The following is a 27,212-nucleotide window of genomic DNA, read 5'->3' on the forward strand; positions in this document are numbered from 1 at the left end:
CAAAAAGCGAAAAATAAATAAACACTTAAAGTAGTTTTGGTCTATTGTATGTAGAACTAGACTAGATCTAGAATCTATATCTATGTTGCCGCGATTCGCACTGAAAACAAAGTATTAGAGTAGGTTTTTGGCAAACCGGTATTTATAATTACCAGAAAATGGCAGCGCCCAGCAGTTCGAGTGCTTTATTGAAAGCTTGTGAAGAAGTAAGATTTTAATACCAATATTTAAGGCTTAGGCCTATAGCTATAGATAGACTATTAATTTTTAAGCAAAATAAATATCGTCCATAAGGTATTTAATTCATTTTAATGGGTGACGTTAATTTAAGTTAACTTTCGTAAATTTGATTTACTGGCTGGAGTCTGGAGTAAGTTCAGTGGTAAAACTCCATTTCAGCGTATTTTATTCTCCGTTGCTTGTTTACCTCCAGTTGAGCGTATTTTATTATAACAACCGAAACACACCAAAACATTAGGAAAACACGATTTATTTTTTGTATTATATTTTTACTTTCTCGTATATACGTAGTATAGAGAAAGTATTGTAATCGTGCAAAAAAAAAAAAATCGAGATTTTTACAAATCTCGACGTTTTACACCTCACTGATACGGAAAAACATAATTTTGCAATCTTGTCCGTATGTCTGTGTGTGTGTGTGTCTGTCCGTGTGTGTGTCTGTGTGTAAACACGATAACTTGAGTACCGTTACAGCTAGGTTGATGAAATTTCATATATAAGTATTTTATCAAAATCATAGATCCGTATCAACTTTTGAGCGATTTCCGATAACCGGAAGTGGTACTTTTCCTACTTTGAATTTTTCAAAAGCCTATAACTTGAGTACTATTTCAGATAGATAAATGAAATTTCACATGTAAGTAAAAGATCTAATTCTCTACCTTCTGTTAAATTTTGAGTAATTTCCGTTGACTGGAAGTAGTAATTTACGCTACTTCCGATTTCTCAAAAAACTAATGTAAATTTTTAAAGTACTAATAATATTGCGCACTATTATACGCGTTTTTATTCGGCGTTTGCTTGGTGCGCAATGTTTTTTTTATGAGATTCTATTCTATTTTTAAAAGTTTAAGTATTTACAATGGATTAAAAATCATAACTATATCCCCAGTTACCATCCCCTCTTGTTTTATATAAGAATATTCGAGAAAGTTTAGGGGAGATCACTACCGGTTTATTGTTTTAGCAAATGAATAAAAATGAATATTTAAAAAAACACAACTTGTTTATTTGTATTGTATTTTTAAATAAAAAGGCATTTGTCTCATGGTGAAACTGATACACTGTTTAATCATTCTGTTTTATATTTTTGTATTTATGCAACAAATGTACAAACTCTGTGTTTTTTAATTTGACAGTTTTGCTAAAACTGAAAAAATTATTTTACTATAGAGTTGTATGTTATTTAAATTCATATTAAATCTAGATCTACCATCCTTCCCTTTTTTGTATGAGTAAATTTCTGACTTTTAAAAAAAAATTGATGTGGGGTCGTCCATAAATGACGTCACACTCGTAAGGGAGAGGGGGGTCAGCAATTTTGTAACGGTGTGTGATGAGGGGGAGGGGGTGGGGTTTCAGATGGTGTGACGTCCCTTTTTTGCATTATAAAAAAGCAATGTTAGAAAAACAAGTTTTAGCCGTTATTTCACGTTTTAGAAAACGGTTTTAATAAATTGTAATATGAATTGATCAAAATACTCTATGTTGACAGAGTTCTGACAAGATTTTGGAAAAATTATCGATGTTTTAAGAAAAATTCAACAGAAATTTTGAGGGGGGTGGGGGGTTGTAGGCTGAAGTGTGACGTCATTTTAGGGGGGGGGGGGTCTGACTTTTTGTGACGACGTGTAACGGAGGGGAGGGGGGAGGTAAAAATCGTAAAAAGCGTGTGGTTACAAAAAGCAAGACCCCCCCCCCAAAATGACGTAGCACCATCTGAACTCCCCCCCCCCCCCTCATCACACACCGTCACAAAATTACCTCCCCCCCCTCCCCCTACGAGTGTGACGTCATTTATAGACGACCTCTAACATTATTTTTTTTAAAATGACAATGTGAGTTGTCACACTTTCTCTAACACTCCAAGCCATCCCTCACCAAATTCCACCCCCCCCCCCCCCCCCCTCGGCCCACTTTCGGCAGCATCATTGTGCCTTTTAATACTTTTATTCAGTTTAGTTGAAATTGGAACACTTAATTGTACAAAGTGTGCATCTCTATTTTTGTAACCAACAAACAAAGCACTTCAGTCAGTCTCTTTGTTGTTTTTTATTCATTTGTTAAAACAAATATACAATACAAATAAATAAGTCGTGTTTTTTAAACATTCATTTTATTCATTTGTGAAAACAGAAATACAATACAAAAAATAAATCGTGTTTTCCTAATGTTTTGGTGTGTTTCGGTTGTTATAATAAAATACGCTCAACTGGAGGTAAACAAGCAACGGAGAATAAAATACGCTGAAATGGAGTTTTACCAGTTCAGTGACAGTGTGACAGTGAGTAAGGCAGTGACTGAGTAGTGAGTGGAGTCGACCTCAGACCAGTTTGCTGCTTTTGCAGCTTTAGCCAGGAAAGTTTTATTTAATCAACTTCACTATCACTATAATATTAAGAATAACTGCTAGATCTAGATGTACATTCTGGGAAAATGTTTATACTTAATGACTCCATTGGACCATTAATGATTAATGAGGCCTACAGTCAGATTTTCAATTAAGGCCCTCTTAACTTTTGTCCACAGGTAATATTTGTAACAACTTTTGGATCTGAAGACCAGACAGGAAATGTGAGTGCATGGGATGCTCGCACTGGTAATCTTCTTCAAACATTCCGCAATGGATCAGCTGCTCAGAATACGCTGTGTATGCTTGGCGGTGAAAGCTTGCTAGCAGCCTCTCATACTAAGCCCATCATACATGTCTGGAACATGCTTAGACAGGTTGGTAAATTAAATACTGAAATAAGCCATGGCCTGGTAGTTGATATCCTTTCAAGTTGTTAGTAATGTTAGGCACAGTTAGACCTACTACAAAATAGTCAAGAACTGTAATTTTAAATTGATTAATTTAAAGTTACGCCCATATAATGATGCTTGTCTTTTTGTCTGCATAACCTTGACTAATTATTTTTGTGTTCTATCATAGAGTCAAAAACATCGCAAGTTGATATGTGGCAGCAAAGTGTCATGTTTGGCCATGACCCCTGATGGCAACTACATAGCTGCTGGTATGGAAGATAAGATACATATCTGGCAGGTTGGTTGAGTCTAGTATTATAATAATAATAATATTATAATGAAATATTATATTGATACTGCAGTATGGAATTTAAAGTGAACACAAATAGTATCACTTACAGATTATAACCATTTCATATACATGTTTCACAGGGGTAATTATTCAGTTCTTATTTAGAAAAGTGAACTCAGTGATGTTAAACTAGACAAATGGCCGGAAAGTTGACCAAGGATCTAGCTTAATAGTTTGATGTGTATAGATTATAAGAAAATATAAATTTAATACCAATGAATTGCATTTATAATACTTTCTGTTTTAAAATAAAATACTTTAATATTTTAGGTGTGTTCTGGAGAACTTTATAGTGTCCTGTCCTACAGCAGTGTTGAAGTGAAGTGTTTGAAGTTTTCTCCTTTTGGGCAGCATTTAGTTTCTGGTTACAGTGATGGAGCAGTAGCAGTCTGGGAGTTGATAGAGTTAGTTACAAATAATTACAAACATTTCTTTTTTTTCCCTGCAATAAATTGAGGTCAGACGAAGGTAATATTTAAAAAAAAAAACCACTGAATAATTAGCTATGTAACCATTTATAGATACAACAGTTTCAAATAATACATTTTGTTTTAGTGTTCTGTACAATGATCCTACAAGCATAACTGAGCACACACCAGTTAATGTCTTTCTTGGGCATGCAGGGGAAGTTACTGATTTTCACATAAGTTTGTCAAACAGAGTTGCCTCTTCATCAATGGACTTTACAGTCAGGGTAAGTTCATAACTAACATCATAGAAATAATACTCACCTGAATTAGTGTTACTCGGTTTTAAATTATTTTAGATACAAAATGTGCTTTTGTTTTAAATTCTAACTGGACTGATAATAATAAAAAGTAACTTTGATGATCTTAACTAAGAGAGGTAACTATATTATAATAATAGAAAAGATCTGATTATTTCCCATTGACTTACAACAAACTAGATACCAAATAGTTTTAATATTTGAAAAATTCTTGTTGTAACAATTATCAGATTTCAATTTACTTTTTGAAATCTTAATTCCTAGCTATATCTAAATATTGTAAGAAATATAAATACTAAGTTGATTTTAGATGACATGAATGATAAATTTTTGTTCAATGGTAAGCTTTTCCCCTCAGATCTGGAATTTGTTGTGTAAAGAACAGTTGAAGATGTTTGAGCTTGGTGCCCCCATCACAACAGTTGCCCTTGATCACTCAGAGTTATGCCTTTACGCTGGAGATATCAATGGAAATGTTTACGCCATTGATTTACACTATCAGGTTAGTTGTAAATTGTTCATTGTCTTTCTCCATATGTTCAATCTGTTTACTGATATGTTATGTAATATGTACATTTAGTATTTGGAAGTAGTGTTAATTTTATCCAACTGTTGATTTTTTAATTATAATATTATGTCAGCCATCAGAACAGTCTGTTCATATTGATACAAGGGAGGAAAACAAAGGCTTCACACATCATGCAGCCCATACGTAAGTTTGTATCCAGTTCATTTTTAATAAACACTTGAGATAAGATTATTCCAGCTGTGTGTTTTTTTCTATGAGGATTTCTTTAAGTATAAAAATCAGTACAACTATATTCATCATCTTTTCCTGTTTGTGCCCAAGACACATAGAACAGATGAAGCAGAGTTTTTCTGTTTCTACAAGGTGATAGTGTGGTCAGCACTATGCTCAGCTGCCTACTTTAAGTGTATAAAATAAATTAAACATTTCCCTGCGGAAAAATTAGTGAACACAATTTTATTTTTTAAAATGTCTTAAATAATGTATTATTGGTGTTGTTAAATAGGTATTTATTTAAGAATTTAATTATTAAGCACATGAATATTTTAAAAAGTTAATGTGGATGTGAATTTGCTACACTGGGCTTTGGTTTACCCTACAGAGCAGCGGTGAGGTGCATGAAGCTCTCAGTAGACCAGTCACGTCTCATCACCGGATCAGATGACAAAACAGTCAAAGTGTGGACTATGATGTCAGCTGTCACACCCCTCGTCATCACACTAAATGGTCTGTTGTAACTTCATTGAATTGTACTTTTTCAGTTTTTGTAGGTAAAAATAAGAGCAAACTCTTTTGTTTTGATAGGAAAGTCCAAAGTACAGGAAATGACAGATTAAGACTACCTCTCTTCAATAATGTTTACTTAAACATTGATTATACAAAATTGTATAAGAACATTGATTACCTGTTACTTTTACTGTTAAAAGTATCTGTTTATCACCTTAATATGTGTTGCCAAATACTATTATCCATACCCAACAACAGTACATATTTAATTAGCAGAGTTTAGTTTATCAATAGATTGATATAGATCAATTCCATTTCAATATTTAGCTGTTATCATAACAAATCAGGAACAAATTGTATTTGTAGAGCAAATACTTTATTACTGCACAATTTTATGTATTTCACTATTCATAATTTAAAATAGCTTTACAGATATTTGCAAAGTGTTTAAATTTTTAAAATTTCCCATTTAAAAATAAATTTCTTGTAGAAAGAGTGAGCAATCTTTTGGTGGTTCCCACACCCAGTGCATTGGTTGACCCAGATCATAACCCAAAGAGAGTGATAGGAAATTTAAAGCGCCACCTACATGGAACAGAGGGAGAAGATAACTGTGATGACATTTATGTGGAAATAAGAAGTAGTGAGGTAATTACATTGAACTGTAACCTTTAAATCATCATGTTTGAACACTTTTCTAATATCATTTTATACATTTCAATCCACTGTGATAATTAAAATTAATGGTTAATGTGTTGGTCGTTACATTAGAAACATTTTTTCAATATGATTTTGCAATAAAAGTCTTTAATATTTAGAAAAAAAAAAATTTTGGAAAAAATATGAACACATTTGATCACACAATTTTATTGTAACACTCTGGAATGAAATGTGATAAAATCCTGTTTGAGTTTTTTCTTGTGTGATTTAGCATTTTCAGTTTTATTTTCTCTGCATTGCTAAATTAGTTTTATATGGGGTTAGTTCTGTGATACCTGTTAATGTTTTATCTATGTTTCTACAGAAATAAGTAGAACAGAGGTTTTCATGCTTAAATCACTTTAGACTTAATAGTTGACAGTGTTATTTTACTCTGCTACTTTAAATGTTTTTATTTTGTATTCAGCATCCTCTGCCTGATATGCATTTTGAGGAACTATTGGAAGGTTTTTCTTTATTGCAGGTTTGTTAAAATAATTTGTAAAATATTTTAGTCCAGTCTTTAAATCTTACTGTTCAAGTGTTCTACAACCAGCTGTTTTGCAGTTAACCTTGTTTTTGTTCTTATGTTTAGCTGAATTAGTAATTGACACTTTTCAAAATATTTATACAATAAAGTTAGTAAGGTATAAAATTTAATTGTAGCAATCTGTACCTTTTCAGATAGTAATGTTTTAAAATATATAAAAATTGATTGAAGAAAACTGAATAAGAATAACTTGTCAAAAATATTCCTAGTGTATTGTTAATATACTTCAAATTTTTTTTTTAAACAGTTTAATTTTAATTTCTAAATTGTTGTTAAATAAGGGGAAGGGAAAGCTAATTAGTGTAAATTCATTTAGCTTCCCAAAAATGGAAGAAAGATACCATTTCTCTCTAGTTGAAGTCCCATTGTGTTTTATTCTCACAAATACAATACACATTCCCCGATCTCAGGCTAGAATTGTATTTCTTTTCAGGATGCAAGCGCCCCATCCACAGACACGACTAAGGAAATGGAGTCACTCAAGCTTAAAGCAAACCAGTTAAAGAAAGCAAATGAAGAAATGTATGAGTTTGCATTAAAAGAAATTATTAAGTAAATATGGTGTTATTTAACAGTGATTGACTGTTCGGTGCATGGACAAAAAGGAATATAAAAACTTTCATAGTTAATTAATGAACTGATAGAGACTTAAATATAGTGTGAAAATAGCTGTGTATGGGGTGTAAGAACATGTCTGTTTCTAAACAAAAATACACACAAGTTTTTCATCACCCAGTGCATTTATCACTAACACCATAATATATACTGTATCCAGTACTTCAAACTGAACCCAATGTACAAAGATGCACCCAGCACTTCAAACACGTGCACCCACACCTTTTCCACCTGAAACTAACTTAAATCTACAATAAATATCAGAAGAAAAACAGACATCAAACAAAATAGTATTTTTTTTTTTAAATAGTGCATTTTATTGTACACTCTTCAAAGGCTCACTTTCACACACATGAATATTTGTCACAGTTATTTGGTACAAATCCATTTTTCTTTGGAATTAACAACAGTAATTTCACTTATAAATGTGTTAGTTTTTTTTCTCACTTTTTAAGTTATAAACAATTACAAACAAAAGCCATAAGATGTTTTAAAATACACAATTATTTATTAACAACTATGTACATATTTCATATGGTCATGTTTGAACTCATATCAACACTGTCACACCACATTCTTTGGGAAAAACTTTCCTGTTGAAAATAAACATAGTATGCAAATGATCCAGAAGTATTTAAACAGTTACGGGAGGGGAAACAAAATAGCAGCAATTGATGAGAAATTCTAAACATATTAATACTGTAAATAAATTAAGATCTTCAACAATCGTGCAGGCTATTATTTGTTATGAGGTTATGCCCACATAGTATCACATCCCTATTCATAATTTAAATGCCCATCTTAAGTGAGCTAATCAGTGGTCAGCTGGTGTGCCCATAGCTGAATAGCTTGTGATGGTCATGTTCATGTTTGCCTGTCGTCCCTACTGGGACATAGGCCGCTGACAAGAGCTTTCCAGACGTCTCTGTCCAGGGCTAGTTTCTCCAACTGTCCCCAGGTGTATCCAATCTTCTTGGTGTCTTCTTCCAGGTCACGTCTCCAGGTCTTTCTTGGTCTGCCTCTCTTCCTCCTGCCTTGTGGATTCCAGGTGAGGGCCTGTCTTGTTATGCTGGATACAGGCTTCCTGAGTGTGTGGCCAATCCATTTCCATTTTCTCTGGAGGATCTCTACTTCCACTGGCAGTTGATTTGTCCGTTGCCATAGAACATCATTTCTGATGGTTTTAGGCCAGCGAATTCGCAGGATCTTTCTGAGACATGCGTTTATAAATGATTGTGTTTTCTTCTTATTTATAGCAGTTATTCTCCATGTCTCGGCTCCATAGAGTAAAACAGGTTTTACTAGTGTGTTGAAGATCCGGATTTTTATTCTAAGGGTTAAATCTCCCGAACCCCAAACATTTTTTAGTTGGTTGAAGACTGCTCTTGCCTTACCCGTCCTTATTTTTATGTCTGCTTCTGTCCCACCCTGCTTATCAACAATACTTCCAAGGTAGGTGAATCTATCCACTTCTTCTAGGGCTTCTTCTGTCAGTGTTATAGGGTTGTTGTTTGATGCATTGACTTTGAGAACTTTACTTTTCCCTCTGTGGATGTTCAGACCCAGGCTTGTAGAAAAATTTGCAACCCTGTTGGTTTTATCCTGCATTTGCTGTTGTGTGTGAGAAAGGAGGGCCAGGTCGTCAGCAAAGTCCAGGTCATCCAGCTGGCTCCACAATGTCCACTGTATACCGTTTCGCGTTTTCTCTGTTGACATCTTCATAACCCAGTCTATGGCCAGTAGGAACAGGAATGGTGAAAGTAGGCAACCCTGCCTTACTCCGGTCCGCTTGTGATGGTACAAATAGTAAACTATTGAAACAACTCAGTTCAGAAACATTTTCACTTGAAAAATTCATTCAAATGCCTTACTATTGTATATGTTGGGCTATGTAGCTTCAGTTCACCATTGTAGATTACAAAAACAAAACCCAACCTAATCAGTTTATTACTGTAATTTTTTTTCATAATGTTAAACATACCTTAAAAAACAATTTTAAAAGTTACATTTTTATTTCCACCTTAGCTACAGTAATATTAACATGAGTATTAGAGATGCATTTTTTTTTTAAATTTATGTATGAAACAAGTAAAAACATTTTTCACAAAAACTGAATATATATTTATATAATAAATTTAACCATATATACTTGACAAGAATTATTTGATATAAATATGTGAGCATTTGACTAGATATGTGACGTGACAAGTTTTGTTGCAGGGGCGGATGAACTTGACTCTTCTGAAACAAGTGGGGAAGGAATTAGTGATGGTTTAAGTGTATTTCATTATAAAGGGAGAGAAGTAGTGCACTTAAAACTGTTTTGTGAAAGAAACTCTACACGCATATTAACACCTAATAGGTGTAATGTGAGAGAGTTTAAAATGTTTTTAACTATCAAACTAGATCTAGATTTATCTTTAAGCCAACACGATCCGCGATTTAAAATTCGAAACTAAATGCTACAGACTATTTAAAGTAACGGATATTCCCCGTGGCGGCCGTTACTCGACACGGAAAGCAAGGCTGGTAAAAATACTAAATAATGGATAAGTACATTAGTTTGGCTGATTCAAAACAATAGAAACTCACGTTTTATTGCGAAGTATTGATTTATAAGCTCAACAACATACTTTAAGTTATTTTAATTTATTTACAGTGGAATGGAAAAATATAATTATCTGAGCCAGACAGATAACAAACATTCGGATTAAAAAAACGTTTAGAATTTAGATTGAACATTTCTCAAAGGGCTTTACTCCATGTCACAGCTGCTTTGTTGATTGTATCGAATGCCACATTAACTCTGCAGCTGGGTTGATCTCATTATACAAAATAGATATTTTTATTTTACAAGTATGCCTACATCGTGGTGAGCTATAGATGCAGTGGCGTAGCGAGGTCGGGTGTCACGCGGTGAGGCGTAGCGACCCTTCCCGGGGACAAACCTTCAATTTTCGATTTGCAACCACCCCCTCAAACTTTCGATTTGCGCCCCCTCAAACTCCTCGATTTGCACCCCCATTTAACTCCTCAATTTGCACCCCCACCACTCCCCCCCCCCCAAACTTTCGATTTGCACCTCTTAAAAGACTATGTAACACTCGAATTAATCACTTAATTAAGTGGCATTATCATTTTTCTCTATATTTTTTGCCTTGGTGTCACTTCTCTAAATGTGTCACCCGGTGCGGTCCGCACCCCCCCTCGCTACGCCTCTGTATAGATGCATACACAAAGTTTAAAATATAATTGAGAAGAGAATACATTCATAAAATGTAACATCTTTGGTATTTGGGGCTGTTGTCGTCAAATTGACAATCATTGGTATAAATATTGAGACCATACATACGCAGACACAGTAAGATAGAGCGTTGCTGTTGATGGTGACTGATATGTGGGTTGTTCATCGATTTAGATTTGGCGATGTGTTGGTGCTTCAGGAGCGTAGATCTGGTCAAGTTTAGGCGGGCTAGAAACGTAAATATGACCTAAATTCTCTCACTGTTGCCATAGTGTCACACTGTTGCCATAGTTTCACACTGTTGCCGTAGTGTCACACTGTTGCCATAGTGTCACACTGTTGTCATAGTGTCACACTGTTGTCATAACGTCACACTGTTGCCATAGTGTCACACTGTTGCCATGGTATCACACTGTTGCCATAGTGTCACACTGTTGCCATGGTATCACACTGTTGCCATAGTGTCACAATGTTGCCATTGTGTCACACTGTTGCCATTGTGTCACACTGTTGTCATAGTGTCACACTTTTGCCATATTGTCACACTGTTGCCATGGTATCACACTGTTGGCATAGTGTCACTGTAGTGTTACACTGTTGCCATGGTATCACACTGTTGCCATGGTATCACACTGTTGCCATAGTGTCACTGTAGTGTTACACTGAGACCCTAATGGACTTTAACCCTCACACATAAAATTCTATGCATCACGTGACAAACACTTCAAGCAACAGAACATACATTTCTGAAATCATATTTAACATCCTAGTTATAGTAAACCTATAATCGAACCATGTGTATCACTATGAAAAGAAAAAAAACAACTGTTGTTCCCTTTTTTAGTTCTGTTCATTGTTAAGTTGAAGTGTGTAGAACGTAGTCCGATGCGCTTTGATGTCGTGCAATGACGTCACTAGATATAAAACACAGTAGTAAAGGAGTGCTGGGATTGTAAAGATGGCGTCGCCGTGCTTTACGGGTTGTGTTAGCATCTAGTTGATTTTATGCTATCCGTTTCTACTTGGTTGATGTAATAATAAAAACATTAATTTACACCAAGAACGGTGAGTAGTTCTGTAAATTTGTAAAGCAGACGGCATGTTCATCTTCTATGTTTCCCGCCATCTTACTTTCTGCTATCACTTCGCAGACGATGAGTGTCGAATAGTAGTAGATCTATATCAGACACTTTTCCGCGAAATTAGTTATATCACTTGTCTCTTAAAAAATTAATGGAAACTTGCACGCTCTGAGCTGGTAGGAAAGTGTATTCTTTTAGGAATACACAAACTTGGTGTCTTGAAGAATAGATGTGCTTTAAGAAGCAGACGTCGGGTTTATTGAAAGCAGACGTCAAGCTAAATAAAGCAGACATCCACTTGAAACAGACGTAGGGTTATTATGAGTAGACGTCAAAGTTAATATAGGCAGACGTCAAGATTTCTGGATATAGACCTTCTGGATACCAGAAGCAACAACCACGTCCTTATTGTAGAAAACTATGATTGCGGTGTGAACAACCCAATCTGATTTAGTGGTTATGAATTGTTTCCTGAAGGGCCTTCATAACTGTAGAGTTCAAGATGTCTTCGTTATTAAGGCATTAGACTTTGGTGTTGGTATACAAATAAATATATCTATGGCACTTGTTCAGGGGACGCAGGAGCATCACAGTATCGACATGATAGCCCGCATCTTCGGGTTTAGGGCGGCGCCCCGCCCACTAAAGTACATGTCCACTTCCGGATGACCAGTTCCACGAAACAGCTCGCTGCTTCTAAGATGAACGTTGGGAGAGACGCTCAGCCTGGTACGTCTGGTGCTGGAAACAAAGGGCAGTATTTAGGAGATGGATTACAATATATATATATATATATATATATATATATATATATATATATATATATATATACATATATATATATAGGTATACATAGGTCGGACTATATGTACACATATTTAATCAGTCCCATTTAGATGTCTGTAACTTATTAGGCCTATACTTATTATGCTCATTAACGCAATTTTGGAAATAATTAACCGACTATTTTAAACCGACTTTAACGAACTAACATTTTTGTATTACCAGCCTTTTAGAAAAATCCAATCTACTTTTTGATGTTCTTTAATGAAATTAGAAAATATACTTCTAGTGAGCAGACTAAACATTTTGTATCTATAAATATAAAATAAATCTCTCAGGGACCATAACTGTTGGACGATTTCTGGTGCGTCGGCAAGAGTGATTGATCTTGAGTTGAAATTTATTTTGGTACACCAGAGTCGGCCATTAAATCGCAGTAGAGGGAGGTGGGAAGAGGCAATTATGTCAAAGTGACGGAGTGACTGCCCTTTCTGCTATCTTAACGGAAGGGAGAAAATCTGAAGAACTCTTGCTCCGTGGAGAATTTTAATTTATTTTGGGTCAAACACACATTAAAAAAAAAAGTTGTGACGCAGGTATTAACCAAGAGTTGCGTAATTAGGGTCTCCAGCCCTTCAACAGAAGGATTAATCGCTAGTACAGTAAAAGAGTGGTTTAAGATGCACGATGTGCCGATCACTGTTCAACCACTATAGTAGAGATAGCATGTGTAAGAGACCCCTGCTATAGGCTGAGCTTTTGTTAAAGGCCCACAATCAACAGAGCTTGATAATCTGTCGTAAAGTAAAAGTAACTTTAAAAAAATAAGACTTATTATAATTTGTTTATTTAATTTAACTTGTTTTTCATACAGCAATCTTAAAAAACTGTATAGGCCACATACATTTATCTACAAGCAGAGAATTGTATCCTCTTCTTTATAAGACAACACCCACTTTCACCAAAATCAATTTCATAAGTTAAACACGGGTTAAGTTTAACTTAACCACCTGTTTTCAAGTAAACCAAAACTTAACACAGCCAACACACAACGAAACAAAACATAGCACAACAAAACTCAACGAAACAAAACAAAACATACCGAAACACAACAAACACTGTACAACTAGTATTAAAAGCTGCTACTGTACCTGGAAGGAGACGGCGAAGGACAAGTATACACGGTGGCTGAAATTGTAAAACCAGTTGTTAGCATGGGTATTCCTCGTATATTTATGCATAAGTATGTATATATATATATATATATATATATATATATATATATATATATATATATATATATATATATATATATATATATATACATATATACATTGATAAATATTTTTTTCAAAAATGAAAACACACAGATCTACAAGAACATACAAACATTGGTATGTTAGAATTAGCCAACACAACAATTAAATATTTATCTAGAATTTTTTTTTCTTAAAAAATAAAAGTTGAAGTTCAGAAGTTGAAGATTTAATTTAAAAAATGCTGTTGTAAGAGAAATTTTGGCTATAATATGAAGCGATTGTAATTAGGGTCCACCGTATGTAAAAATTTGTGCACCAATCTACTTACCTATCCCCGTCCCAAACTTAGCATTCTATACTTGTTTTTTTTTGTCCCCACCTCTCTAACCAAAAGTGATATTACGTCATTCTTCTATTAACCTTTAAATCCCACTCATTCCCGTCAACCTACTTAGAGCACTACAGGAATAAACCTACAGGTTTCAATATTTACGGACAATCGAGATGACCGATTTTAACAGGATGTCATCCACATAAATGACAGGTCGATGAAAATGTCAAGAACATGACAAGCTAGGCACGGAGTCGTCGAAAGAGATTGTCAAAAGGACAGACTCATTGTCCAAGTAAAGCGGACAAATTGTCCAAGTATTATCCAGAGAGATAACATTGACAGTAAGGTGGGGTCAAGAGGATGACACATTGTTCACATTTTTTTTTGCCAAAGAAGGGGGGGGTGGGGGTGTCATCCATTAATGACGTCACACTCATATGACAGCACACGAGGGGTGGGTGAGGTTTGTACTTGAGACGAAAGGCGAGGGGAGAGTTTCAAAAGTATGACGTCAATTTTAATTTTAATTTTTTTAAAGTATTTTTTTGGAACTGAATTATATTTATAGCTTTTATTTCGCATTTTAAAAGTTTTTGTTTTTTTATGATGTGAAACTGTAACTTGAAATAGATCAATATACTTAATGTTGACCGATTTCAGTCAATATTTTAAAAAGAAATAAAAAAAATAAGAGTAACCGCGTTTTTGAAAGGGATTGTAGACTAGAGTGTGGCTTCTTTTTAAGATGAGAGGTTAAGTATTTTTTTTAATAATGGGGGGGGGGGGGGAGTGAGGCACCACTTGTTTAAAAAAGCGTGACGTCATTTACGGACGACCTCTAAGCATTACAACAACATCATGACGTCATACAGAAAGAAGACGCATCAAGCAAGACGTCACGGCCGTACTAACAGTAACACGTCACACAGAAAATTTAAAACATGGAGCAGCAACAGTACACAAAACTCCAGCTCTTAAAGTTAATGAAGAGTTTAATTATTTGTTTCACCATGAGACAATATTAACAGCTGAATGGATTCAAACATTAAGTTCTGTTTTTTTTTTAAAAATTACAAACTGGAGTAATAAAAAATAGGATTTAATTTTAGAAGAAGCCAAACAAATACGATTTAAAAAAAAAAAATTGGACATTTTTTTTTGGATAATCATCTTTGTCACATTCAAATCACTCTACGTGATCTTGCACGTTCGGTAACAAGGTTTTCTTTTAATTTAGGTTTTAAGGAATCTAGTTTAAGACAAGGATGATGCAATACCCACACATTCTATTCTCAGAAAAGTGGCGTGTGCGGTTTGATGCAGCTAAAGTGCGCATCGATTACCTTACTTCAAGCCAGTTACATGTTTCGTTGTTATGGCCGATAACAATATTTTAACACCAAAACTATCTCTAACGTACTATATCTATTTGTTACCAGTGATTTAAGCTCAAGCCGTTAGGGTTTAAGTTACGAGCTCTCGCTGCAAGTGAGTCTGGTTAATCTAATAAGGATGGTACATGGAAAATGTGAGGGTATAGAGACATTTGGAAGTTATAGGGAAAACGGGAGGGTAAAGAATGAAAGAAGGCGTTTAGAAAAAAATGGGAGGGTATAGAATAAATTGGAGGTTACGTGAAAAATGAGAGGGGATAGAATGAAAGATGGCGTATAGGAAAAAAAGGGAGTGTACAAATAGAAGAAAATACGTTTAATTTTGTTTTTACTTCTAACAAGAGTGTTCAGGGATATTGTAAATACCATCAGCTAAGTAGAATCTCTAGTAGTGTGGCGAGTGAAGTGCTCATTTATTCAAAATAGTAGGTGCATTTTTTTGAACAACATACAACAAGCAAGTAATGTAATGTTTTTAGGCATTGTTTATATATATATATATATATATATATATATATATATATATATATATATATATATATATATATATATATATATATATATATATATATATATATATATATATATATATATATATATATATATATATATATATGGATTCTATAGTTGAAGACAGTGATCGAGTTGGGGTATAGTTCAGGATTCCAGAATTAAATCCCGTGTACACGTAAAGTCAAACTCCAAGGTACACAATCAGATTTTTCTACCACGTGATCAGGGTGTCGACAGATATAAAAAAAATGTGCACGAAATGTGGTCAAATCTTGACAGAAATTAACCTACCATTGAAAAGTGGGTTCCGTAATCTGTGAATTAAGAAGGGATAAAAATTTGTTTTAAAAAGGTATACGATTTTAAATAGAATTTGCTTCTTTACTAAATTTTTAAAAATCAGTAAAAAGACACATTAATGCGGCCTGCTACTTAAAAGAAAACATCGACTAATCCACAAAATACTAATGCTAAAATAAGTGTCAAATACTTCGTTTTAATTTAGGTTTGACATTTTTAAAAACCTGGCTGATTAAATATTAACTTTTACGGAGAGGCAAAAAACGATTCGCTAAATAAGGGGTTAAAAAATCATTAAATACCTTTTTCAGTTGTTAATATTAATGCATTTACTAAATATTGCATTTAAACTAGTAATTAAATATGCTTAAGAAATTTTGACAGATTTTAAGAGCAACCGGGATAATCTTCTCATTAAAATAAGATGATTATTAGGTCGTCTTTACTATTGATTGGTTCCTGGCATACATTTTAGAAAATTATTGTCTAAATATGTTTCTAAATCTGAACTAATTAAAAAAAGTATTTTTTTTAAAAATGGTGTTAATTTATTTTCTGTCACATCTAATGGACATATTTACGATAGAGCAAATGAAAACTTTTTAAGTCAATTAAAGTCTTAAATTTACGAAGAAAAAGCCACCCATCTCGGTTAGTAACTTTTCATTAAAGCCCCATTGATTATTTTTTATAGCGGGCTTTGCACGCCTTTTTAATAGTGAATATATAAGAGTTGTAATTTGAATTAAATGGTATCCTGGGTGGTCTAATTTAATTTTAATATAACGGAAAAACGTGTGGTCTAGTTTAATTTTCATTCTACGGAAAGCCGTATGACTATGATTACTATGAACTATGATCTGTTTCCATTTTGATTCTACGGAAAGCCGTATGATGTGTTTCCATTTTGATTCTACGGAAAGCCGTATGATCCTTTTTAATTTTGATTCTACGGAAAGCCGAGTGGTCTGTTTTAATTTTGACTGGATGATCATGGGCGCCCACTAGACTTATTGAGCGAAGTGACTGTTTATCGGATACTACATGAAATTAAAATAAATAAGATTTTTCTTCAAAAAGAAAACAATTATTATGTATAACATTTTATAAGTTACTTTTTTTCCTCATTACTATACTTAAATTAAAATATGTTATATCTGTTTGATAATAGGATATTTAAAATACTTAATTAAACATATTTTATCTGTTTGATAATAGGATATTTAAAATATAGATCCTCGGCAAAAATCAGAAACGGGAAAGGAAAGAGGTGTCTCGTATCCCCCCTACCCCCAGTCAAATCTATGCTGACAGCCCCCATGATCAAAACACATCAAACGTCAAGTAAAAGAAAAAAAAAGTTGGGTGAAGCTGAAAGATATTACAACATCAAATCTATAAAGCTGGGTAAAAACATCGTAAATTTCAACATGCAACATGCGAATCCACGACGAAAAATGTGCAAGGGAAGCGTGCAAGCTGATAAAAAGGAATCTAAAATTAAATTAAATAATAGAGTACAAAGCTTTACATTGAAATAATAATTTAAAACGTTTTCTATCCTTTAAAGCATGTGATAAAACATTTTTATAATTAATAAAATAAAATGACATGTCCTTTTAAGATACATTTAGTGAAGTGTGAAATAAAACATCAACAGACATGCCCTTTGAATCCCTACACATGTTAAAAGAGTTATTTAATTAAAATTAGCATCTGAAAGTTAATTAATTGAACACAAATTAGAAGAAAAACATTTTATGGAAAATGAAATATCTTGTTAAAGAATAAACATTTTTAAAATAAACAGCAGACAAGTAAAAAAAAAAGTAATCTCCTAGATTTTTGTGTTAGAAATGTGATAGACAAAAAAAAAAAGCGAATAAAGGGTTAAGAAAAACAAAATTCAAAGAGTGGGCAGAGGGTTAATGAGGAAATAATGAAGCTAGCTATGTGCAGATAGGGTTGTAGAAAAAGTGCAATCAGGAAGTTGGCATGTGCGGGTGCGTAACAGAGGTGTCTGGGGGGGGGGGGGGGGGCACAACAAAGAGTGTTAATCAAGGATCTACATGGGGTCAAGGTCGGGTGAGTTACGACAATCACATCCCAAGGAGGAATAATATTTGAGGTCATACGTGTTGTTTTGGTTTTTGTCGTGCTTGTTTTTGTAGTTGGTTTTTTTTTCTCGACCGCCGTACGGCCGGTCGTCAGTTGTAGTGGGGGTTGTCTTGCGGCGGCCGCTGAAGAAGATGGAAGCGGATCCTTCGCTTGTGGATCGGCGAGTTCTTCTTGGGTACCGTCAGCTCCATGAGCCCGTTTCCCGTGGTGGCCATGGCGCCGTTTCCTGAGCTCAAGTATGGGCTTGGAGCTGCAAGGTTGGAGCTGGAGCTTCGATAGGGCGGGGTTAGACTGCTACAGGATGAGGCTAAAGCACCCAGCACTGTGCTTTGGGTGTGAAGGGTGCAGGAGTTGTCGTTCGCACTTGGGCCAGACGAACGGTTCATTTCGTTGCGGATACGATGCTTGTTAAAATTGCGCAGGCGCAGTGCTAGAAAATAAAATGGAAGAGAAACAAACGTAGTAGAATTTTAAAAAAAAACAGAAACATATTCTGGAAGCTTCGTCATTCGAGCAGATTTCATCGGAGCTAATTATCATCAGCGTTGTGTCTTATATTGTTTGCTAAGCCTAACAGTCTAGTCATAGCGTGTAAAGTGTCATACGATATGGACATCAGTCAATTTTTTTAGACTAGCTTGATATACCTGTATAATGTTTAGGCTTGCTCCTAGTCTTCTTGAAAGTCCTATCTCGCTTTCTATACTTGTATGATAGCTTGTTTGATAGGTCTTATTTCCTAGCTTGCAGTATGGGTTTGTGTCTCTAAGTGATATTTTCTATCTTCCAGGCTATTTATGTATTTCATTTGTCTAAGTTATATTTCAATAAGCCTCACTAATGTCTCACCTCTGTTGGACTGTATCTCTAATTTAATCTGGCTCAATGTAATCGATTTATCAACCTCTAATACTTTATCCAAGACTCTATTGCCAATGGTGCTACCGTCAATGTCAATAATTTGAAATTATCGATCTGTCGCTAGTGTCAATAAGTTGCTACTGTCAGTATCAGTAATGTGCTATGGTCAGACAGTTGCCATGGTCAAAGTATCAGACAGTTGTTATTTATTTATTCATTTATTCAATAACGGTAACAACAGTAGGCACGGATTATGGTCGAAGTATCTTAAGTTGTTATGTATCAGTAAGTTGTTATGGTCAAAGTATCAATAGGTTTCTAGTGTCAACACGTTTCCAGTCAGTTTTTGCTGCATAAAAATTATTGAAGCTGCAGTGGAGGATCAAGACGAGAGAGATAGAGGGAGAAAGGGAGAGATAAGGAGAGATAGAGGGAGAGATAGAGGGAGAAAGGGAGAGAGAGAGAGGGAGAGATAGAGGAAGAGATAGAGGGAGAGATAGAGGGAGAGATAGAGGGAGAGAGAGGGGGAGAGGGAGAGAGAGAGGGAGAGAGAGAGAGGGAGAGATAGAGAGAGAGGGGGAGAGAGAGAGAGGGAGAGATAGAGAGAGGGAGAGATAGAGGGAGAGATAGAGGGAGAGAGAGGGGGAGAGGGAGAGAGAGAGGGAGAGAGAGAGAGGGAGAGATAGAGAGAGAGAGGGGGAGAGGGAGAGAGAGAGAGGGAGAGATAGAGAGAGGGAGAGATAGAGAGAGAGAGAGCGGGAGAGAGATAGAGAGAAAGGGGGGTAGAGAGAGAGATAGCGGGAGAGAGAGAAAAAATAGAGAAAAGGGAAGGGAGATAGATAGAAGATAAAGATACGAGAGAGAGAGAGGAGGCGATACAATACATAAAAAAATACATTTTCAAAAACAGGTTTTGTTTAAATATATGCCTCAGATTTTAATTAAAATATTCTTAAGTAAATAATTTGCATAATAGAAGAATAAAAAACGCTTACAAAATGAAATACAAAATGAAGTAATTTAAAAAATTACATTGTCCTGTATCTCTATTAAAAATAATTTGAAAGTACAATTTTTAAAAGTGTGAAAAATTATGTTTGGCAGATCTGAAATTTGATTAATTATAGTCAATCATGCAAGTTGTGTTTATTCATCCTAAATTCACGATCCACAATAGCGATGATAAAATATTTTTTTTAAAAAGCACAAAAGTGAGATATAAAATCTGTTATGCAACTACTGATTAACACATGCAGTTAAGACACTCATCACTTCGACATAAAACAAAACTTTTTTTAGAAAATGTTAATGCAGATTGAAAAAAAGAATGCACACAATTCAGTGGAAAACCTGAACATATTTTATTATTGTATTCAATTTTTAAGTTCTTTATTTTTCTGTACTTTTATTTTCTCGTTAAAGCTTCAATCAGACTTCTATTTCGTAATAATACTTTTTTTTCTTTCTGCTAAATTGTATTATTTAAAAAAATATATTTTACCTTATAAGATTTGTTTCCTTAGTTTTAAATTAAATTCAAAGTTCAAAACATTTTTAAAAATTTATATGTGTATGGCTCTCAAAAGCAGAAAAATACACGACGGCATAGAGAATATGTTTACTGGCACTATCATAGTCATCCGTGTGTTGATAGAACATTGAAACAGTTTACAGAATATTTGACACAATGTTTAATCTTCTTCTTCTTCTTCGTTCTTAATTATTAGTGTTGAAGGGGATCGAGATTTATCTGCCAGTGGGTTTGAACTCGAGACTTTGTTAGAATTTATCAACCATGAGCTTTTTGCCGACTCGACCACGCCTCTAACACAATTAAGCGTTACGTGTCAACTGTTTATGCGCCATTGAGGCCATTGACTCCGATTTCAGCCTGCTTTTTTTTTTGGATTTGCTTCCATAGCCTTTGTCCAACCAAGAACAAACTACAAGGCAGCAGTTGTTTAATTTTGGAGTTGTCTCTCCTAGAAGAGTGGCTGTCCCCAGCTAACGAGCCTCATCTGTCCGAGGGTTCGAACTCGAGACTTTTCGGTTTAGCAACCATGAGCTTTACCGACTCGACCACGCCGACCCCTATGTTTAATTATTTCATGTGTTTTCTGTGTAAACATTTCTTTTAGATTCAGGGGAAATAACTAATAAATTAATTGAAAGTACTGTAAACAAAAGTGGAATCACACAGTAGACATTTTAAATCTGACATTTTAAATTTAGAATGAGGCAACGGATATTAAAGATGACGTGTAGATCATTAGTCTAATAATACCAAAAACAGTGGTTGACCGATAGAAAATACCAGACAAAAAGAGAAAATTGACACAAAACTCAATGAGTGATGCGATCTAGTACGACAGTCGAAATAGATCTTTGACATTGTAGTACAATACCACACCTCTGCATAAACCCAATACCTTCATACATATATGTAGCAGATAACCTTTGCTGTTGTAAAATTAAACCCAGAAATAAAATAATATGTTTTTTGTTCTACTTAACCGTAGCTCTACATTTCAATTTAAATGGTACAACTGATATATCAAGTATGGCAAACAGTAATTTAATTTTTTTACTCCACATTAAATAAAGGCGTATATCGAACATTATGTAAATACGGGATATATTTTTAGCGAATATTAAAGAGGGCGGGGGTTAAGTGTGAGATGGGATGTGTGTGTGTGTGGGGGGGGGGGTGTTAGAGTAGTAGAAATAAAAAGTTCAGTATCTTTGTGTCCGAGAGCTACAACTTTTGAAGTCTTATCTTTCATCGTCATTTGAATCGTCACTCATTAAATCTCGGGATACATTGTTGGACTACATTACATTTCTCATAACTGCTACACTCCCCCCCCCCGTGGGTGTGGCTTTTGTTACCTGACTACAGGGCATTCTTCCGGTGCTATCGCGCCGAATTAATTGATCAAATACAATCACGAATTCATCTCGCCCATAGCCCCACCCAACCACAGTGTTCAGTTGCTCTCATGACTACCTTATGTATAAGGCGATGTGGTCGTCTTGATTCCCCCCCCCCCCCATACATCACTGGTGACACCTGCCTTGGTTCCCAGACAACCTGCATCAGCTCTCACAGACTGGCGCACACATGTCTCTAGGCCTGCTCACTTTCTTGTCGCGTCATATCAGCCTTGTGCCGGCAAAGAATATCAGCCTCGTGCCGGCAAAGAATATCAGCCTTGTGCCGGCACAGAATATCAGCCTCGTGCCGGCATAGAATATCAGCCTCGTGCCGGCAAAGAATATCAGCCTCGTGCCGGCAAAGAATATCAGCCTCGTGCCGGCACAGAATATCAGCCTTGTGCCGGCACAGAATATCAGCCTCGATCCGGCACATAATATCAGCCTCGTTCCGCTACATAATAGAATATCAGCCTCGTTATGGTTTAGATTATCAACCTTGTTCCTACGCGGGCAAATCAGTTTATCATCAGCCTCGCTCTGACGCAGAATATCAACCTAGTTATTGCCCCCGCAGACATCCAATTAAACCAATTAAAAATAGCGTAGTGCACATTTATTGAGACAGAGATATACATTTTCCTATTAAATAAGTCCACAAGAGAAGTGTGCAGTGTTGCCGTTTTTCTTGTGAGTTTGTGTGTGTGTGGGGGGGGGGGTGTTAGAACCCCTCTACCACGACGAAATCCTGACTGATTTTTTTATGATCAAGGAGGACTGGAAAAAAGTTCATTATGTCCAACATACATCATGGAGGAGAGGGGGAGGGGGGTGGGATTAAAATTGGATAAAAACGATAACTCCTGATAACAATTGGATTGAGAGATGGACAATATCATAGGAGCAAGAGATTTATCGCTTCATGAATGTTAACACTATCAGACGTCAGAGAATGATCTCACGCCACGTATACATCAGGGCGACAGGGGTAGAGAGAGACAGATAGAAAGAGATAGGGGTAGGGGGGAGAGGGAGAGAGAGAGAGAGAGAGAGAGAGAGAGAAAGACGGAGGAATTTACTGTTTTTTGCCAATGTTAGTTGTCTTTGTATCAACATTCAAATATTGACTTGATCAAATTAGTCAACTATTCTAGTGGGGTCTACGACAAATTCCCGAAAGACACTTGCCCGAATGCCGTTTGCCCGAAGGCCGATTTCCCGAATGGACACTTGCCCGAATGCGACAAATGCCCGAATGGACACTTGCCCGAATGCGACAAACGCCCGAATGGACACTTGCCCGAATGCGACATATGCCCGAATGGACACTTGCCCGAATGCGACAAACGCCCGAATGGACACTTGCCCGAATGCGACAAATGCCCGAAAGCCACTTGCCCGAAGGCCGTTTGCCCGAAATATGTTAGTATTAGAAAATAAAAAATATTACCAAATATACATTCTTAATCAATGTAAGTTTGAAATTTTGATAATAAACACAATTCTAAGCATAAAAACAAAGTTATTTAAATTTAATTTTTATTTTAAACTGAGTAATCGCTGTAAAAATATCTTTATTCTTTAATAAATGTAAGGTGATGTTGGCGGCGGTGTCTGCATATTCTTTTGATGAATGTTTGAACACCTTGTTTAGCCGACGTGTTGCGGTGGTTATACAGCGCTTATGACACAGTGTAGGCGGCGCGGCGTCTCGCAACATTGAACAGAGGCGCGTTTGTTTGATTTATCTTGTTATGCTTGACTTGTGGGGTGATCATCTCACAACAGAACAAGGCGCGGTCTGGGCGGCGAATTTAAAAGCTAAAGGTAGTCAAATATGGTTGATCTCCATTTAATGCACTCGGTTTAGACAAGGTAATGAAGCGATTACTTAATAAAGAAACCAAAATTCATTTTAAAATCCTGAGATAAATAAAATTGGTATTTTTGTCTTACTTCATAAATGGAAGAGAAAGTATGTTTTACACTTTTTAAATAGCAAATACAAATTAATTTAAAATGTCTGAGTGGTAATATATAACATTATTTTATTTTCCTTTCTTTTTGCGTAGATGTGTTTTGTTTATCGATTTTTCAAATTTATATTGGTTACGAATGCTTATTTGGTAAAATATAATGTTAACATTTTTCGGGCAAACGGCCTTCGGGCAAGTGGCATTCGGGCATTTGTCGCATTCGGGCAAGTGTCCAGTCGGGCATTTGTCGCATTCGGGCAAGTGTCCATTCGGGCATTTGTCGCATTCGGGCAAGTGTCCATTCGGGCATTTGTCGCATTCGGGCAAGTGTCCATTCGGGCGTTTGTCGCATTCGGGCAAGGGTCCGTTCGGGCATTTGTCGCATTCGGGCAAGTGTCCATTCGGGAAATCGGCCTTCGGGCAAACGGCATTCGGGCAAGTGTCTTTCGGGAAAACGTCCGGCTCCCATTCTAGTGTAATGATGATGTAATAATAAATTATCAAGTAGCATTTTAAGTTCAACTATGTACAGCGAATTTCATTCAAGTTCCATTAACTTTAGGGATAAAGTGTACAGAGGCGTAGCGACCCTTCCCTGCGCCCGGGGACAAACTTTCGATTTGCACCCCCCTCAAACGTTCGATTTGCACCCCCCTTTCGAACTTTTCATTTGCACCCCCCTCGAACTTTTCATTTGCACCCCCCCCCCCCTAATCAAACTTTCAATTTGTTGTTCCAACCCATTTTGGCGCCCCCCCCCCCCCCTCGCTACGCCTCTGAAAGTGTAGCATTTAAATTGTAACGAGTAAGTAAGTTAAAGTGAACGAAAAAAGTTTAGCATTCACAGTGTAGATAGTAAGCTAAGTAAAGCCCCTTCACCCCACACCTCCGCCATCTACTCCAGTAACCCAGGTTAGCCAATTCACAAAGAATCTACACTTTATATAACCAGATTATTTCTTCACATTCTCCTTCTTTATGAATTTTTTTTTTACAAAATTTGTTATTCATACACGCACATTTCTTATTTAACAAAAACAAGCGTGGTAGCAGGTTGGAACGGATTAATGGCATTTCATATAATTCCAATGGAAAAAAACTGCTTTGAGATACGAACAATTTGATATACGAGCAATGTTACGAAACGAATTTCGTATTTCGATGTACGATTGTATTCAGATATAAATTTAACATAGGGCGGCATAGTTATGAGCTCTCCATCAATACATATAATATAGACATACTGGTGACGGGCTCAAGAACTGGTGCAGCTAACCCACTACATAATGATGGACTTATAGTGAAGATATAAACTAGATCAAAATTATAAATGTCAGCCTAGTAATATCGAATGCCAATTTAATATATACATTAAAATACACTCTCTCTTTAAAAAAATGATCTTCGTGTGATTTAAAACTAAATAAAAGATTAATACATTTTTCTCAAAGGTCACATTTTCCGATTAGGTGGGTAACTAGAGTGACCGCCCCCTGACGCAGGTTTTCTAACTTAACACAGGATTTATTGGATCAAAAAACATGAACTGAGCAGGGTATTCACCAGGCAGGGGATGATCTATGGACGATCTTATTGGAGTTGTAATAGGAGAGTGGCACGTCTGGTAATTGATGTCTTAGAGGTGTGACACCTTGTGTGGAGGTGGGGTTGTTTCTAGACGTTCATTTACATGGAGTGGGGTAAGAGAGGGAGGGAGAGAGAGTGAGGGAGGCAGGGAGGGAGGGAGGGAGGCAGGGAGGGGAGGGGCAGGGAGACAGGGAGGGGAGGGGCAGGGAGACAGGGAGGGGAGGGGCAGGGAGACAGCGAGGGGAGGGGCAGGGAGAGAGGGAGGGGAGGGGCAGGGAGGGAGGCAGAGAGGGAGAGTGGCACGTCTGGTAATTGATGTCTTAGAGGTGTGACACCTTGTGTGGAAGTGGGCTTGTCTCTAGACGTCCTTTTACATGGAGTGGTGTAAGAGAGGGAGGGAGGGAAAGAGGGAGGGAGGCAGGGAGGGGCAGGGAGACAGCGAGGGGCAGGGAGACAGGGAGGGGAGGGGCAGGGAGACAGGGAGGGGAGGGGCAGGGAGGGGGGGGGAGGGGCAGGGAGACAGGGAGGGGAGGGGAAGGGAGACAGGGAGGGGAGGGGCATGGAGACAGGGAGGGAGGCGAGAGGGAGGGAGGGAGGGAGGGAGACAGCGAGGGGCAGGGAGACAGGTAGGGGAGGGGCAGGGAGACAGGGAGGGAGGGAGGGAGGGAGAGTGTCACGTCAGGTAATTGATGTCTTAGAGGTGTGACACCTTGTGTGGAGGTGGGATTTCTAGACGTTCATTTACATTGAGAGGGGTAAGAGAGGGAGGGAGAGAGAGGGAGGGAGGCAGGGAGGGAGGCAGAGAGGGAGGCAGGGAGGGAGGCAGGGAGGGAGGGAGAGAGGAGTAGAGGGAGGGAGGGAGGGGATAGAGGGAGATTTTTTTATTATCTGAAGGTGGGCTTGTTTCTAGACCTTCATTACCATGGAATGGGGTCGGAGAGGGAGGAAGGGAGAGAGGGAGGGAGGGGGAGGGGCAGGGAGGCAGGGGAGGGAGGGAGAGCTTTTTTAATATGTTTTCTTAATAGAGTTTTCGCTGAGTCAGTTTCATGTAGATTATACAAAGTGGACTCAGTATAGCGGATAATAAATTATACAATTTGTTTCCCTTTCAATTTTTTAAGACACACACACACTCACAAAATAAAAACAATAGACACAAAAAAAGCCTAGACATATTTTATAAAACGGTTGTTTAAGACAAGATCCCCATACCTCTAATCTGCCCACTTGAATTAAATTTTAATAAATGAAATTAATTATTTCTTGATGCAATTGGAATATGGGGGCATTCACCTAATTCGTTTTAATTTCTACATCTTTGAATTTATGCTCAAACAGCAATAAATGAGAATGTTTCATCTTTTAATCAATTATTCCACTTGGGTTATATTTATAGCACTGTTCAAGATTACAATGCCGTTTTTTTTTCACTCTCTAGGATTGGGGAATCAATCGGCTAGATAATTGTTTGACGAAATAGACTTTGCGCCCAAAAGTTTTTTTTATTGTTAGTAGAAATTAATGACAAGTAGTTTAAATCCTTATTTTGTATTGTACGAAATTTAAGTACCCATGTCACATATATATGCATTAATCAATAGTCCAATACCAATAGCGTTGGTCTTGGGGAAGTGGGGGGAGGTA

At 36.5% G+C, this 27,212-nt stretch overlaps 2 protein-coding genes across 2 annotated transcripts in view; one reads left to right on the forward strand and one right to left on the reverse strand.

The window, feature by feature from the left end:
- The first annotated feature begins 115 nt into the window (after window positions 1-115).
- On the forward strand, window positions 116-7,125 carry LOC131932144 (WD repeat-containing protein 18-like). Its single transcript, XM_059289017.1, has 11 exons — window positions 116-206; window positions 2,770-2,967; window positions 3,173-3,283; window positions 3,608-3,741; window positions 3,893-4,031; window positions 4,423-4,566; window positions 4,706-4,776; window positions 5,195-5,319; window positions 5,810-5,967; window positions 6,446-6,502; window positions 7,002-7,125. Exons 1-11 carry the CDS (start codon window positions 159-161, stop codon window positions 7,122-7,124), a joined length of 1,308 nt encoding a protein of 435 aa, XP_059145000.1. The 5' UTR covers window positions 116-158; the 3' UTR covers window position 7,125.
- Window positions 7,126-11,819: 4,694 nt separating this feature from the next.
- The window catches only part of LOC131932145 (orexin/Hypocretin receptor type 1), a gene marked incomplete at its 5' end in the record, with an annotated part of 30,925 nt that continues 15,532 nt past the window's right edge, over window positions 11,820-27,212 (reverse strand). The window contains 2 exon segments of the mRNA XM_059289018.1: window positions 11,820-12,250; window positions 13,444-13,480. Of these exon segments, the coding sequence (XP_059145001.1) occupies window positions 12,097-12,250; window positions 13,444-13,480 (191 nt within the window).

The sequence above is a fragment of the Physella acuta genome, unplaced genomic scaffold (assembly GCF_028476545.2).
Source record: "Physella acuta isolate Inbredline_101_S28 unplaced genomic scaffold, ASM2847654v3 ptg002094l, whole genome shotgun sequence".
Lineage (NCBI taxonomy): Eukaryota > Metazoa > Mollusca > Gastropoda > Physidae > Physella > Physella acuta.